The sequence below is a fragment of the Xiphophorus couchianus genome, chromosome 5, assembly GCF_001444195.1.
Source record: "Xiphophorus couchianus chromosome 5, X_couchianus-1.0, whole genome shotgun sequence".
Classification (NCBI taxonomy): Eukaryota; Metazoa; Chordata; class Actinopteri; order Cyprinodontiformes; family Poeciliidae; genus Xiphophorus; species Xiphophorus couchianus.
This window is the reverse complement of record NC_040232.1, coordinates 37,029,597-37,046,276: the sequence shown is the minus strand read 5'-3', so window position 1 is coordinate 37,046,276 and position 16,680 is coordinate 37,029,597. Positions and strand designations below refer to the sequence as shown.

General features: G+C 42.0%; 1 protein-coding gene across 6 annotated transcripts in view; it reads left to right on the top strand.

Moving 5' to 3' along the window:
• lrba (LPS-responsive vesicle trafficking, beach and anchor containing) overlaps nucleotides 1-16,680 on the top strand; it is a 243,144-nt gene that overhangs the window by 62,612 nt on the left and 163,852 nt on the right. For 5 of the 6 annotated variants that reach the window (XM_028018766.1, XM_028018765.1, XM_028018764.1 and 2 more), the window contains 5 exons: nucleotides 2,931-3,061; nucleotides 5,210-5,317; nucleotides 5,399-5,540; nucleotides 6,649-6,982; nucleotides 15,921-16,090. In XM_028018766.1, coding sequence (XP_027874567.1) covers nucleotides 2,931-3,061; nucleotides 5,210-5,317; nucleotides 5,399-5,540; nucleotides 6,649-6,982; nucleotides 15,921-16,090 — 885 coding nt within the window. The remainder of the gene's footprint in view (nucleotides 1-2,930; nucleotides 3,062-5,209; nucleotides 5,318-5,398; nucleotides 5,541-6,648; nucleotides 6,983-15,920; nucleotides 16,091-16,680) is intronic. The other variant, XM_028018763.1, reaches the window with a different exon arrangement.

The following is a 16,680-nucleotide window of genomic DNA, read 5'->3' as shown; positions in this document are numbered from 1 at the left end:
AAGGTTTTAAATTACAAAGTTAAATTTATTTTGAGTCATATATGATGTACTGTATATAGATTATCTATCTATCTATCTATCTATCTATCTATCTATCTATCTATCTATCTATCTATCTATATCTATCTATCTATCTATCTATCTATCTCTATATATATAACAACTGAAGTTAACATGGTTTCTTGATTACACTTTAAAATGACTAAAATATATAATACTGCCCTCTTAATGATGTTCAATAATGCTTATCAATAAATTGATTCCTTTTTGTTGTTTTGAGATGAATTGGTCATATTATTGATGATCCACCAATGTAAATATTGAAAATATAGCAATCTAAAACCGAATCTGCTGCATCTAGCTCTTGTTTTTACCTGCAGTAGAAACAGGAGCTCTTTGTTCACTCCTGCTTGCTGTGGTGATGTTTGTTAAATTCAGCAGCTCTCACCCTCTCCTATCCAGCTCAGCCATATCGTGTTATTATAACCCCGCTGCATGGCAACACTTTAGAACGACTGCTAGCATGATGCCATCATAATGGCCTTGGCTGTGCAGAGCTGTGCTGCGCTGCGCTGCTGCACAGCCTCCAGCAATGTTTTTTGCCTTCTGTTCCCGGCTATTAAGGTTTCCTCTGACAAGAATATAAAACCTAAAACCCTCACCTAACAGTCACTGAATGGAGGCTACGGAAGTCACAGCTTCATGCAGGTTCTGGGCCGTACTCGACCTTCTGACCCAGTAAACTCAGAATGCAGAACAACCAGGAAAGCAGAAATGTTTCCCAGAAACCCACAAAATCTCTCCAGTGTTGTCACCGATCACATCCAGGTTGGGAAGCGTCAGGAACCAAAATTCTGACTTCTTCTATTTCACACTGCAAAAACACAAAATCTTACCAAGTAATTTTGGTCTGGTTTTTAGCGCAATTACACGTGAAGTAAGACAAGAAATTGCAGCAAGAAATAGGAGCTTGTTTTTAAGACAATCATTTCTTAATAGATGAAAAAGCACTTGCTCCATTGGCAGACCTTCATTTAAAGCAAGTCCATTTAATCAGTTTATGAGTGTAACAATCCGCCAGTGGAAGACGTACTTTTTCATCTATTAAGAAATTATTTACTTTAAATATTTTTTATAATATTTCTTGCTGAAATGTTACTTCTAAATGAGTTTTGTCTTACTTCGAATGTGAACTAGAAACTAGACAAATGCCTTGTGAGGTTTGAGTGTTTTTGCAGTGCAGAGAAGATGTTTTCTCTCAGATTACGTCGCCGCCGCTGCTGCTGCAGAGTGCTGCCTTTATGAAATGAATATTTGATGAGGTATGCGCTCCCCGTTTCTGGCACCTAATCTGATTTTGGAAAACTGTAACAAGATTTTGTCGTGCCCATCCCCTCCTCCCTCCGCCTCACTTTTATAAATGGTTGTATGAAGGAGTGGTCCTAATGGAAACAGCGAGCCCATTTCCAACCGGAATAATTCCCTCCTTGGTAATCTTAACGCTGCAGAGTTAACATTTGTCAGCTGTCAGGCGCAGCACAGCGGGGGTGCGGCGGGTGGAGGGCTCCAGGGAGGAGCGCTACATTAAATTACAAAACGTTAACCGTGTCACTTCTGAACCCACCTGAAGTTGTCGGGGAAACCAGTTTTTTTTTTTTATTCCTGTGCTGAAGGATGCATCTTGCTGCCTACTCAGCACGCTTGCAGCCAGTGGTGCCATTTGTTATGGGAGTGGATATGATTCAGGAGGCCTCCCCTCCTCACGCCCCACTCCTCCCCACCACACACACAACTGTGACCCTGGGAGGAGAGGTGGAGCAGGGAAGAGTGAGCGGAGCTGCCAGAGTTGGCTGGAGCGCCGACCTTGTCCTGGCCCCACTTTTTCTCCTGTTCTTGTCTCTCTCAGCTCCTCCTCTCTCTTTCTCTCTCTCTCCAGGTCTCCTATGTTGCTTTTGAGCCATGGCAACACTCATCCACAGGGTTTCACTTTACTGTACTTGAGAGGTGTGGAAAAAAGAAAAAGATTCCATGGAGAATCACATCTCCTAGTCCTGGGAGTTCAGAATTGATTCAAAGTCTTCAAAAATATCTTTTAGTTGAACGTCTTTGCAAGTATCCTGCACATTGCATTCCGTGTCCACTCAGCATTTGTGTCTTGAATAATTCTTTGATTTTTTTTTTTTTTTGAAGAAAAAGCCAGGCAGCTAAGCTAAAATGATTAAGTTATGCACAAAGCTGTTCTTACTCCAATATAAGCTGATGGGATGTGATGCAGTATACAGCCTCAGAAAACTCAGCAGAAGTTGCATAAAAACAAAAGCTAAAAAAGAGAAAAAAGTAGACTGAATTGCATAAAATCAAATCTGTTTTTAAATCATGATTACGAAATATATACGGAAATAAAATTTTATTTGCCACGCTCGTCTTTCTGGTTCGCTGCCAGTCAGATTCATCAGGCTTCTTTGTGCCTACAGCTAGTGAAGCAAATGTGAATCGTCCTTTTGCTAAACCAATGGTTATTCAAAAGTGGGGAAAGAAAAGTCGATGTTTCTTTGGAGAATTTTGCATAGTTGTCTGAGAGTTTGTTGTTCCCTGACCAGAAGCTAATGCTGTTTGGGAGGCACAGCATCGAAAAGGTTTTGGAACGCTTCAGTATGGAACCTTATAGTATGGTTTTAAATTAACGTTCTTTTCCTCTTGTCAGTCACATAATGTAAACAGTCTCCAGACCGTTTGAATAGAAAAATTGGTTTGCAAATCGAAAATTGCTCCTGAATCAAATCGGGACCCTAAAAACGAGAATCGAATCGCTAGACACTGAAAGATTCGCGTCTCTACTTTACATGTCTTCTGTTCTGTCATTTTATTCACATAGTGAATAAAATGACATATAATATGAATCATCCCACTGTCCTCCCCTCCCTCCCCAGTATGTGCTATAGCAGTGAGAAACTGTCTGGAGTGCCAACAAGCCCAGTTTAAAGGGGCAGAGGGTCCAACCAGAAGCTACACCGTCATGCCCAGCACCGCAGTGGGAACGGCCAAGTCTGCGTCTGCTCAGGCAAGTCAACTCCCTCCATCAGTTTTCTACTTTGCTCAACAGGATGTCGTTGATGAGAAAGGCACTGATCACCATATTTGTTTCTGCTGATACTGACTTCAGTCAGTCCTTCCCTGAAATCTCTCGTGTGCATTGTTATAGTCTTTCAGTCTGGTCTTGTTCTTGTGTGAGCGGTCATCAGTGGTTTATTTTTAGATCAGACGCGACGTCCCACTCTGCCCCACGTCTGCAGGTAAAATTAATGGGGCGATCAAAAAAAAAAATTACTTTGATCTTAAAAGAATTGTATAACAGAACACGCTGGCCTGGATATCAGCATGAAAAAATGTTTTATTCCGAATCTAATTTGGACTACGGTTATTCAGGGAAGTTGGTTTTCCTTCAGCTGATGAGTTTGAGCTCCAATGAAGAAAACAGTGAAATGATTGACAATTTGGGCGTTTTTGACTTCAAATGTAGCTGCTACATTTGATTGACTGCAGATGTTTGAAGAACATAACATTTTGAACATAAGAATCGATAAGGGGTTAAGAGATGCTTAATGTGAGAGCGCAACCCCCCCATGATGCTGCCTGTTGCTTAAAGTTTAGATCGAAACCTAAAACATCCAACCCGACCCGAATCACTAGGCATGTTGTCCGAGCCAGACCCGAATAATTTAATTACAGGCCCTTACGTAAATCTGACACCTTATTTTACTTTTGTTTTTATACTGTAAATAAGCAGTAACTTCTCCAGATTTGAGTTTTTGTTTAGCGTCTTCCAGCTCCATCTTGTCGCTTGTTGTAACCGCAGGATGAGTCTGGTCCAAATCACCTGGGATGTTTGATTGATGGGATCTTATCTGCGCTGCTTCTCGAGCGGAGCAGGGTGCACTGCACTGCGCTTGTTACAGTCCAATTCACTTCTGCACCACACTTAGTTTTTTCAATTCTTCAACGGGTTAAACCGTCTGCTGCTCTAGTTAGACTATAATAGGTAGATTAACACAACTTTATGCCTCGCGCTGTCGTTTGAATTTATATGTGCTGTATGCAGGCGCTACATAGACCTGGGCCCAGACCATAAATCTAAACTCTACCAGATGGCCCGTTGTGGTGGTGTTGGCCGTGGTGCACAATCAAAGTAAGCAGCGGTGCTGGTGTAGCAGCAGAACTGACCAGTCACCATGAAGCTGAAGCTAGCTAACATTTAGCTCCTCTTCCATCCTGATCGTCATTGCGGTTGTTGCGACCTGGTGGAGTCGGATCTGGTTCTTCTCTGCTTCTCAACACCAAATAAAAAGCTGCAATATTCCATTTCAAACAAATAAATAAATAAATGAACTCCTGTCCCGTTGCCGCCCTTGCCATTAAACCCCCAGCAGGCTCGTCCTTCGTCCTCCTCAGCAGCCATCAGGTCTTGTTGCGTCAGCTCATGTCTTATTGTATTACAGGACGCCCTGCTGCTTGCTGCTCTAGACCAGGCCCCTGTGTCATTGGCCCTTCGATTCGATCCGATGACTTCCAGGAAAGCCATGTTGCTTTTCCCTGAACTGGGTGTTGGAGCTCATTTATAATGCAGTGGCTTTGTGGGAAAGATGTTCTGTTGCGTTTGTGTGTGTAGGCGTGTGTGAGATCCAAACTTTTTGTCACATAGGCCAAAATCTACAAGTCAGAATTACTCATGGGCCAAAGGAAAAAAAAAAAAAAAGAAAATCATAAGGAAATTATATTATGACCTTTTTGTACCTGCTCAACAGTAACCTAATCATGCAATTAAACACACAAAGTAGCTAGAGTTTTTGTAAGAATGGTATGGGTAAATCATTGTAAATAGTAATTTTTGCATGTTAGCCTTATTTATAGAGAAGCATCCAATTTACACAATTTTTGGGGGGAAAAAAACAAACATGTCTCAGCTACAAGATCAGGGTTTAGGTCACTTTTGGATCATATTTGATGCATTTAATCATCTTTAATAAATCAATTGGAAAGAAGATTTGGCAGTAACCAAAGTCTGCTTTTGAGTAAAAGTTGCTGAATAAATGTGTATTCCTGCTTACTATGAAACTAATGCCACATGTGGCCCCCCTCTGATGCCTGCAGCATCTTTAGCTCAGTTCAAATAAGCAGACGTGTGATAACGGACTCGCTCTCGTTCACACAGAGTCCCGTCGACGCGGTGACAGGGGGAATGTCCACCGTCAGAGACCTGGACCGGCTCCTCCAGGACATGGACATCAACCGCCTCAGGGCCGTCGTGTTCAGAGATATCGTGAGTCGGACAGCGAAGACGCGCGTCGGCCTCAGTGCGTCCGCCAGAGCAGACCGTTTAGTGTGTTTTGTTTTGTTCCAGGAGGACAGTAAGCAGGCTCAGTTTCTGGCGCTGGCTGTGGTCTACTTCATCTCAGTCCTCATGGTGTCAAAGTATCGGGACATCCTGGAGCCCCACAACGACAGGAAACCCCCTCTCCGCTCCCAGTCTACCAGGAGTACAGGTACTCGGACAAAGAGTCACTTCAGCTGCATGTGAGGAGGAGGATGGTGAAGGTTTTTATCGCCAGATTGTGCCAAATGTTTTAGTAATCCATGGTGGGGCCGCTTCTCTCAGCCGCTCCTCAAAAAACTTCCCGAGTCATAGTGGATAAAAACAGCTGTGTCACCATCACACACATAAGCAGGTGGATTCTTTTAAAAGCCACCAGGATCATAAAAGACACTGGGCTTTGGTTAGGACACAGCATCCAGAAAGCAGAGCAGTACGGTGGCCCTGAAGTTCAAAACCACATCAACAAATCACTAAACGCAACATATTCAAAATCATGAGTGGAGCCAATGACTGTGTGGCTCACTTCAGCTTGCAAAATGATCAAACCAGACCGAAAAGAGGCATTTAAGTGACATTTGAGTATTATTATTATTTTCTTCAAGTTTTTTCTTCTCAGTTTTGATCTCTCTGTGACTACACTGTTGCTCATCAGGCTTTTCCTTTCTTTCCTTATTTTTTTATTTTTATTTTTTGCTGTGCTACAAACTACAAAAGTTAAGCGAGAATGTGCAGCGTAATCTTGGACATAAACATGATGAAATTACAAGATTATCCCGTTTAGGCATCAAAGCACTGATTTTGGACGTGGCTTTAAAGAAAAGCGGATCACAGAGCTGTTGGCTAAAGCCAGAATGACTGCATGGTTTTGTTGTTGATGCATTTCACCAATGGAGACACAATCAGATTTTTGTGGATTTACACCATGTTCCAAATTATTATGCAAGTGATATTTTCTCAGATTTTCCTAAATGGTCAAAGCAAATGATGGTCAGTATAATTTTAAAGTCATGAACTATTACAGTATAAATCTAATTTTACTGAACAAAGCTCCCCATGAGAACAGTATTTTTTTCAAAAATAAAAAACTCAAAATGCAAAATGTTCCAAATTATTATACACAGCAGATTTTCTAAACATTTTATGGATTATAAAGAACTGCAAACGGTCATTCTTTGAATGTGCAGCATTAAGTGTTCACATGTACTAAAATCAAAACTATTTAAATCAAAAACATCTTAACAGAGTTACTCTCTCTCTCCCTCTCTCTCTCTTTTCAGACAGCAGCGCCGAGGTGGAGAACGGCGTCTCTTTAAGACGCTACGACTCGGGCATCGGCGATGACCACACGTCAGCTGTGGCCGGCGAGGCCGACCTGTCTTCCTCCCGCGGCCCGGACGCCGTCTCGGAAGCCCTGTCCACTCTGTCCTCCGAGGTCCGCGGCTCGACCTCCGCCGACTCCAAGTCCAAGAACGTGAAGGACATCCTCCGCAGCCTGGTGAGCACGCCGGCCGAAGACGTCATGGTGGACCCCAGTCTGCTGCCCCTGTCCTTTATGGGACCCGTGACCCACTTGGACCGGCGATCATCGCTCCAGTTTCGCTCGTTCGATAGGTGAGGAGGTTGAAAACGCTGCTTTGGACACGTCTCCATGTCAACCGCTCGAGTTTGTCTGCTCGGCATCTTTGTGTGTCTGTGGAATAAATCGGAGAATTGTCGGGAGCTGACAGCTTTGACGGTTATTGAAACCCATATGGCATAAAGTTTTGTGATCCTCCAGATTTCCCGTCAACAGTCTGGTGATGTGTGTCCTCAAATAGCTGCAGGGGACTTTTGAAAGTCAGACCTTGAAGACGTCTCGGCTCAGTGTCCTTAGAGGAGGCCTTGGTGGATCTTGAAAAAGCGTTCTGACGCACCAAGTTTGTTTTTTTTGCCGTCCGTCATGCAGAGAAAATTGCTCTACAAAAAACCTGCCTGCAGGAAGACAGGAGTCCTCTCTGTGAGGACGGGAGACGGAAGCTGTTTGGTGCTCGTCTCGACCATCTCCCCTTTTCTTAGCAGTAGAAGGCAATGTTGCCAGATCATCAGAAAAACAAGCAACCAGCTCTAAGAAAAGAAGCCTAAAAAAAGCCCAGCTGGCAACCCACCACACTGTGTAAAGCAGAGGTCACTTGTAAACAGTATAAACTTATATATTTATAGTAAAAAAACAAATAAATAAAAAGTAGATATAGGTGAAATTAAATATCCACTTCTCTATTTTAGTAACCATTTTTTAATAAAGCTGTTTTTACATGCTTGCCATTTTTTTGTCACCAACTGCGTTTCCATTTCCAGTGTGCGTAAATATTTGTCTGTAATGATGAAAAAACACAATTTCACAATGACATTAAATAAGAAATAAAATTAAAATCACACGTGAATAAGCTTGTTTACGCACATAAACAAGTGATAAGTCATTAATATCATGGCAGCGACGGATGTAAACATCAAGGCAGAATATGGTTATAACTCGGCCATGGCACTCACGCTCATCATCCATCACCCAATCAGAAAAGATGTCTGCGTATTATTCAGGCGTTGGAGCGACAAGCTCCTTTTACTTGGGTGTGGCTCCATATGCAGCGTTTTGGGGAAATTGCAGTCGGCCATTACAGACATTACATACAGAAGAGCTATGGATTCAACACACTGGAATGAGACTCAACTCTTTATGAACTGTGTGATGCTGCGAGAGCTCTGGTGGAGCCAGCTGAATACTGTCTGGGGAAAAAAAAAAAACAACCCAAAAGCAAACCATCATCCTCCTACTGCTTCCTGTCGCCGTCTTCTTTTGGAGAGGTGAGAGATTACCTTATCAGAAAGACAGTCGAGCCCAAATAAGCAATTTCACGTTCAAAAACAGACCCAAAAAACCGCAACTCGTGACTCATTAAATCATAAATGGAGTTGGCAACACTGGTAGAAGGTATCATTGCTTTGCCTCTGAGATTGGGGGTAAAGGGGAGACAGTCAGGCTTCAAAGACGGCGGGGTGCTGAAGTCACAGACAAACCCAGGTGAGAGAGGATGGCTATCGGTCTGGTTTGCATTTGGAGCATTGATTCTCAGACGTCTTGCATATGGCACGGAGCGGGTTTTGAGGAGGAGAGAGACGAAGAAAACAGATCTGGGAACGCATTGGGGAGGGTTGAGTGAGGGGGGGGACGAGTGTCAAGTCAAAGCCCTCATGTTCCGAGGGAAACCTTTCTACTTTTCTCGCAGTCAGTCTGCTGGCCTCCGACTGTGGGAATTCCAGGGCATCTCCTGCGACGGCGGGCCTTTATCTGAGGAATGCTTTGTCAGGTCTCAGGGCGCTCCTCATATCAGGGGGATTAGACTGGCTCCTGTCCGCTGAGCTCCTCAGTGGAGAGAGAGAGAGAGAGAGAAGGACGGCTGGAGAGCGTAGGCTAACAGCTCGACCCGTGTCTACAGGAGCCTCCTCACGCAGAGACCAAACATTACCTCTGCTGCTGCTGCTGCTGCTGCTCGGGGGAAAAGATGAAAGCTTCCTGTCTGAAAGAGACATTTCATCACTAAACAGTCACGGTTGACCATAGTGTGTGTTGCAGTGTGGAAAGTCAAAAACGGTAACCTGATACTCGGCAGTAGTTAATAGTTTTCATTTAAAAGCCTGTCGTCGCAGAGATGATTGTCATTGAGATGTTTATATTGACGACTTGACGTGCTTTATGGTTGGAATACGCCAGTGGAGCGACTAGTGGATGAGAGGATTATGAGAATTCAACGAATGCTTTCACTTCACGTTTTTTTAGCTTATTTGTCTGAGATTAGGACCGGATGATATGGCTGGAAAACATATCACGATATTAGGGTTTAATATCTGTCGATATCAAGAATTCTTGATCAGCTTTTTTCTTTTCTAAAGAGACAGTGTCACATAAAATGGACCCTTGCATCATGTTATATTATTATTCTCTCATCAAAAACATACCTGGAGTTTTGCTTTAATTCTTCCATGCATGTTTAAGGAATCCTTTAGTCTCCCATGGCAACCATTCAGCTTCCTCCCAGTGCAACACTGGTAAGATGTTGTTAAAGGGTGAACAGAGGAGGCATGTCATGATGACTTCCTGAAGTCGGAGTTTCAGGAAGAGGAGTTTTTAAAGAGTCAGAGGCCCAATTTCAAGGCGCTTATTTGTAAAGTTACATTTCTTTTAAGTACTTATTGATATATACTGCATGTTTATAATAACTTAAGGTAACATACTTGATACTTTGTAAGTGGATTGTGCTATAAAATGGAAAATGCATAGTACTGCCTCTTTATCAGCAGTTGTGGTGGCGAGTGGCTCCAGTTTGTTTGGTTAATTTATCCTAAATGTCCACAAAGTGTCTATGTTCCGTATGCTAACCTCCTATCTGACTGTTCTGATTCTGGTGAAACCTGATCCGTTTTGGCCCATCACCAGACCAAGAGCTCCGACTGATCTCCTGCCTGGCGATATTCTGCTGGAGTCCCAGGAGCTCATTTCCATAAATCAGACTATAAGTGGATTAGAATTGATTCCTTTAAGTCATCTTTTGTGAAAGCGGCTGCAGAGAGTCGTAGGGTTGGAGGGCTTTGTCTCCAGAAACATCTGGAGTTGGGAGACAGACATAAAAAAAAGCATCAAGTCTTGATAAAACGGGGTGAAAATCACCCTACAGACAGCTTTGATTGTGAGATATTAACATTTTTTATTTTTATTTTTACCCCTCCAGGGGGCCTTTTGTGGGCTCTAGTGTCTCTTATACGAAAATAGGCTGACAGGAAACAGAGAAGGAGAGAGGGGAAGACATGTGGCAAACATCGCCGGGTCTGGGAGTCAAACCCGCGACGGCTGCGCGACTCCAAACATGGGTCGCGCTAACCACTACGCCACCACGGCACGCCCCAACTTTGAGATATTTTTAACAGGATAACAACTTGGTGCCTGCCGAAGTGACTGGACACAAGTTCAGTTCAGTTTCTGAATGAGTTGCAGGGGTGAAGAGTCTGGATGTTTCCAATCTGTGGAATCAAAGATTCTCCATTTAAATGAGCAACTACTTCACCTTCAAGAACAAATTATTTTACTTTTTAACCCAAGACTGTATAGAAGCTCGGCTTGGTTGCCTAATTAAGACTTAGTTCTTTCTCTACAGTTCATGTCCGTCGTATACTCAGATTCCAGAGTCTCCTGTTTACCTCACATCATCAGAACCTTCATATTTTTCTGGAAAAGTCCGAAGCCAGATGGAAGCCTTTCACACTGGACTCCCTTGTTTGTTTTATAATCTTTATTTAATCTCGTTTCCCAGAAACACTTGGCCAAGAGCGGCACACCGACGACAGATGCTGTAGAGCTGCAGATATCAAATCTAAAGATTTCTGAGAATGGTGTGCGTCATTACAGTCCGTCCAATCTGTTAATAAAAAAATGGCCGAGATCACCATTTCTCCTGCCGTCCTTCTCCCAACGCGTACCGTTGCGCGTTTGCCGATTATCACGCGGCGGTAATCATTCTATCACCGCTCGGCATCTCCCACTCAGCTCCAGCTCTCCCACCGACACCAGCCGACATTCTACACCGACATCTCCTGTCAAAACATGGCAACTTTCAGCTTGCCCAGAGGGCCCGATTTATGGGCGCAGCGGCTGGGAAAAAAGCCGGGATGTAGCAGATAAAAACCGCTCCCTGGGTCAGAGGGTGAAGTATCCCACCTGATTTATTTACTGCTGCAGACCTGCTGCGTTCCTCCGTGCATTTCTCAGCTTTGCCCCTGTTATGACAGCCAGTCTGCAAATATTTGCTGACACTATCCAGAACTAAACAATGTCATTGTACATGTCTGGGATCTAGACTGAGACGGCTCAGCGGAACGTGCGAGTGTTGGACGCTAGCATATACATGGCGCAGTTGTTTGCATTCCTGACAACAGGCTGGACGCGCGCGCTATAACTGATGTGAAGATGAGCCGCGCTGCCGGTGAAAATGTTGTTAAAGGATTAGCAAACATGTTATGTGAGGAAACGGTGGGGCTGAGGCTCGCTATTTGGGTTTTTACACGACAGGTTAAAAAGAGTGGCTTTTATTTCAAGTCGTCCCTTCCGTGATTTGTATGAATTGTTAGGGCCAAGCTACAAGAATATTTATTTAATATTTAGAATTTAGTCAAAATAGTAGCAGAAGAAAAAAGTCAGTTTACCAGAAAAAGTCTTAAAATTACAAGAAAAAAGTTATTTTAATAAGCCAAAGCTTTGATAGTTGTTAAATTCTGATTTGATCGTTTCGAAGTCCTACTGATAATTTGATGCCGATGTATTAAAAGATTAAGTATTTCTATTAAGTTTGAAGTGTTGTGTAAAGAGCATACACACGTACGTAGCAAGATGCTCAACATTACTCATTTTAAGTTTTTGTTTTTATTCATGTTTCAATTCTCATGAAATCATGACTTTCTCCTCCTAATGTCACAACTTTATTCCTGTAATTAAACGAAAAATAATCGTAGCCCGGTCCTAATATTCCGTTGCAGAATCGACCTGAATTCAAAGTCCAAATAAATCGGCGCAGTAAAACATGCTCGTCAAACAAGATGGCGGCTCTGACATCACTCTGAACTTTGGAAACCCAAGCAGATTCCAGATTCTCCAAAAATTAAATGTTCAAAAAACAAAAATGTCATTAGTTGATGGAATTGATGAATTCAGACATAGACGACAGATGCAGTAACCAACTTTCTCGTTTGAATCTGCCGAGTTATAAATTACAGTAATACTGGTTAATGAATAATTAAATTAAAGCAGTAGTTTTCCATCCACACACTCGTTCATGTTGCTGTTGGACATTTTCAGTTCCATACTCTTCAGAAATGAGACATTTGGGAGGAAAATTCACTTTCTAGATTTTCTCAGATCAAAAATGATTTTGTTGTACACCGTGTCGCTTAATTGCGTGTGTAAAAAAAAACAAAGTAATGCCACAGAAAACGAAAAAAAGGTACAAAATATGTCTGTGACATTTGCAACTAAAAATTCTTTCTCTCAGCAGAAAGAGTAACATGTTTGTGTTCCATGTTCACTATTGAGTTTTTGAGTTTAGAAAGTTTCAGCTTTTACATTTACTGCAGCAATGGGACGCCTGGCACTCTGTTTCATAGTCAGAAAAATATTTTTTTAAAACTAGGGCCATGAATGTGAACCCGGTTGCGCATACGATTGATCTAAGAGGTTTGATGCGTTAATATTATAAAATACAAATGAATGACATTACCTATTTTGACCTAAAAGCCTAAACTCTCTCCCATTGGGTTCCTTTTCTTCTCTCCCCCACTTCCTGTTCGATTACGCTCGAATAACAAAAAAGAAAAGCCGCGACTTATTGCAGCTGTAAATTATCCTTCCACCAGAACACAACCAGTTTATAGTTAGCTTTTCTAAACTACGTTTGAAACAAAATAAATTCTCTTAAACCTTCCTGAATATGAAAAACTGAGATGTTTGGTTTGAGACAAACCAAACATCTCAGTTTTTAATTTTTTTTGGAAAACAAACTTTTTTACATTTCAAGTTTACAAAGTGAAGCATCGTGATTAATCGTGATTAATCGCAGAGCTCGATTGTGGTTAAACTGATTACATTTTTTACTCAGTTGACAACGCTAAAAACCCCCCACAAAGACATGATTTAGCTCAAAAATATTAAAAGCAACATTTATTTCTACTTCTGCAAACTCAATGAGCCTCTTTGTGTCTCATCAAGGCTAAGCTCTCTCCAAACACAACTTGATGTTGTTGAGTTATTTGAAATTCCGGTTATTTGCGCTTGCAGTCATTTTAAAACCCTTCTACTTTTATGTGCACGGAATTGCATTCGAAACGTTTTGAAATGATGACGTGATCAAACCGTCATCAGTCTGCAGTAAAACATGGAAAACAATATTTGCCTCCATGCGCTCTGACGACAATTTATTCTCAGTCACATCCTGAGCTAAAACAACAGCGATCAGTGGAATCAGAGCACTGACTGCCGTTATGTTCTCTTGTGTTGAGAGCTTTAAATAATTCAGTCCCAGCCACACACACACACACACATGCACGGACACACACGTTTGGCTCCGGGCTTCTGTTTGCGGGCTGAGTGGAGCCGCTCACGGCTGATTAATCGACTGGAGCGGCTCTCTCGTGATAAGTGTGGCTAATGACCTGCTGAATAATTCACTGGGCTTTGCTACGGCGCGGATAGAAAGCCGAACACAACGGAGGCCTTAGTACTCGAGGCGGCCGTTGCAGGTTCGAGTCCCAGCCTCATGACCGTTGTCGCATGTCTTCCCCCTCTCTCGTTACCAACTTTCCTCTCTGACCATTGTCAAGTAAAGGCAAATAAAACTTAAAAATAAATAAATAAAATCTAGCTGACATGGATGTAAATGCAGCTTTCTGGTCTTATGACGCTATATTTGTGCCACCGCTCTGAGTTTGCAGTGAGACCGATGTGAGCACATACAGTATGTCTTTCTGGACAAAGGATAATATGTGGTCTGACTGCGCTAAATGAGCAACACCACCGGTCAATCAAACACAAGTCTTTCACTGAAGTGGTAAAACTTTTAAATATATATTTTTTATTTGTCTTTTTCAGGACCATGGTTGGTGTTTAAGTTCTGTCAATAACGTCGGCACCACCCTGCGTTTAGGAAGCTTTCGGAGTTAAACCCTGAAAGATGTCAACATCGGATCCATTTAGTTTTCTCATTTGCTCGCGTCTGCATGGAAACCCAAACGCGTGTATTCAGGTGAACACGGAACCTGTTAGTTAATCCGCCTCAACTCCGACTGAGCCCCATGCTCTGATACTGCAGCCAGGGTTCTGTCCGCACTGCAGGAACCGACGACGAAAACATTAGACTGGCCGTCTGAGTGCGTGGAAGTTAGTACACATGCGCCAGGAACGGAGGGCGGCTCTCCGCTGTGTGATCTGCGTCAGATTGGCGCGTTTGCGTATCTGGCTGAGCCTGTGTCGGGTTGTGTTTCTGAGAGCTAGCAGTAGTCTGTGATTAGACCCTGCTTTCACTGTGTCAGCACTGATAAGCAGGACCAGACTCCCTTTGATATGACCAGTGGTCTGTCAAGAGTCCCGCTCCAAACTGACAGCTTATCTAAACGCCGCTCTCCGCCCATCTTCTGCTCGTCAGATGGGAATGAAACTCTTCTCTAGCTCACGCTTCTAAGAAACCCTTCTTCTTTTCTTTTTTTTCGTCTTTACGGCACGATCTGAAGAGACTGAATTACTGTTATAAGATAAAATTGATTTCATCTCTGGCAGAGAGTTGTTTTTCTTATTTATGTGAGTAGCTATTATAAATTATTTTGTACAATTTTTAAAACCTGGGTGTGTTTTGATTTTTGCAGTTTGCTACCAGCAAAAGATTTGGCAGTACTGTAAACCTGAAAATGATCAATTGTTGTGAAATTAGTTGTAGGAACATGCCCTCTTCCTGCACTTTGGATAGTTTCACTAAACCTCATCTATAATGTGGCTCATTTGAAATATTCAGGCAAAAATCCATAATAAGTAATCACCTTAATTACAGTCATTAGGGCTGCAGCTAACGATTATTTCAGTAATCTATTTAATCTATACATTATTCTGATGATTAATCACATAATCCGATAAAAAAGGTCCAATTTTGAAGATTTTTCCACTTTACCTTTTGATCTTTTTTATACATTATAATAAAAACATTAAAATAAGCAAATAAACAATTGAATTCGTTTTTTAAAATAAACATGTTATTCTCTAAGATGCAATAACGTCCCTTTAGTGAATGCTTGGTCATTTACAGCAAATGATCCATCTGCATCTAATAAATCCTTCTAATACTGTGTATGGCTGATCTGGTGATTATTTAATGAATTAACTGATTAATAATTGGATAGAAAATGGTGCTTAATAGAATATATTTTTTCTCTTTCTTGACAGAATTTGAAGCGATTGAAGCTAAAACTGCCACTTGAAATTCTGGGTAGAACATATGAAGTGTTTTTTAAGTCTTACAAGCATATAAATATATATATATAGAGAGAGAAATTGTTTTGCAGTTGTCTGGAAGTTTGTCCCAGATTTGTGGTGCATGGAAACTGAATGCTGCTTCTCCATGTTTGGTTCTGGATGCAAACCAGAACCTGGCAGGTCTGGAAGGTTAATACAACATCAGATCTTTAATGTGTTTTGGTTCTAAGCTGTTCAGTGATGTCTGTCGTTGCATTATAAAGGTTCTCCACCTTATAATTCTGTTTATTTGTACTTTGTAAGCTGCACTTCAGACTTCTCCAGTTGTGTCTCCAGAAAAAAAAAGAACAATGTCTGATCTCCTTTTTAAAAGAACAAATTAACGAGTTGTCACTGAGGCAGTCTTACTGTGGATCAGTGTTTGAATTCTTCCTCTGTCATGTCCTGCTCAGCGTTTCCTCCCAGCAGTTATTTCAGGACAACAATAAAGGAATGATAAACGTCTTCTCTCTGCAGAAGTGTCGTCGTCGCACCGAGGCAAGCCGGCGTGTTGCCGTCTCAAGTGTCTCCCGCCCCCGCCCAGACCTCCGCCGCCGCTTCAGTCTCCGCCGGGACGCCGGTGGACGGCGTGGCCGTGGTGTCCTCAGGCGATGCCTCCCAGGTCCTCTCTGTGGACGCTGCAGATTGTAAGTTCATCCAGCAGCAGAAAGTGCGAGAGCAAGCGCTTCAGTCGGGATTGGTCCAAGTCGTCGTCTGGACGAGAGAAAGTCGACATTCTTTTAGAAGCTTGACTTCTCAGACTGCCTGCACTGCAAAAACAAAAAGTCTTACCAAGTATTTGTTATCCAGCTTCTAGTGCAAATATATCATTGAAATTGAAATAAGACAAAACTAACTTAAAAGTAAGTTGTTGTTTTTTTGCAAGATATAGAAGCTTGTTTCAATAATTCCTTAATATTGATTAAAAAAAGTACTAATTCCACTGGCAGATTAGTTCATTTATAACGAGACATTTTTTCCGTATTATGAGTGAAACAAGTTCTTATGTCTTGCAAAAGTGTTCTGTAAGTTAGTTTTGTCTTCTTTTAAGTGTACTAAGATATTTTTGCTAAAAACGAGACCAAAAACACTTAGTGAGATTTTAAGTATGTACAATATACGCCAAATCAGGTGATTTTGACATAGTGTCTCCAGTTCTGCTCATAGGAAATGTTGTTTAATAGAATATTATTAACGCAAATCATCACATTTATACTGCACAGATTACACAATGAGG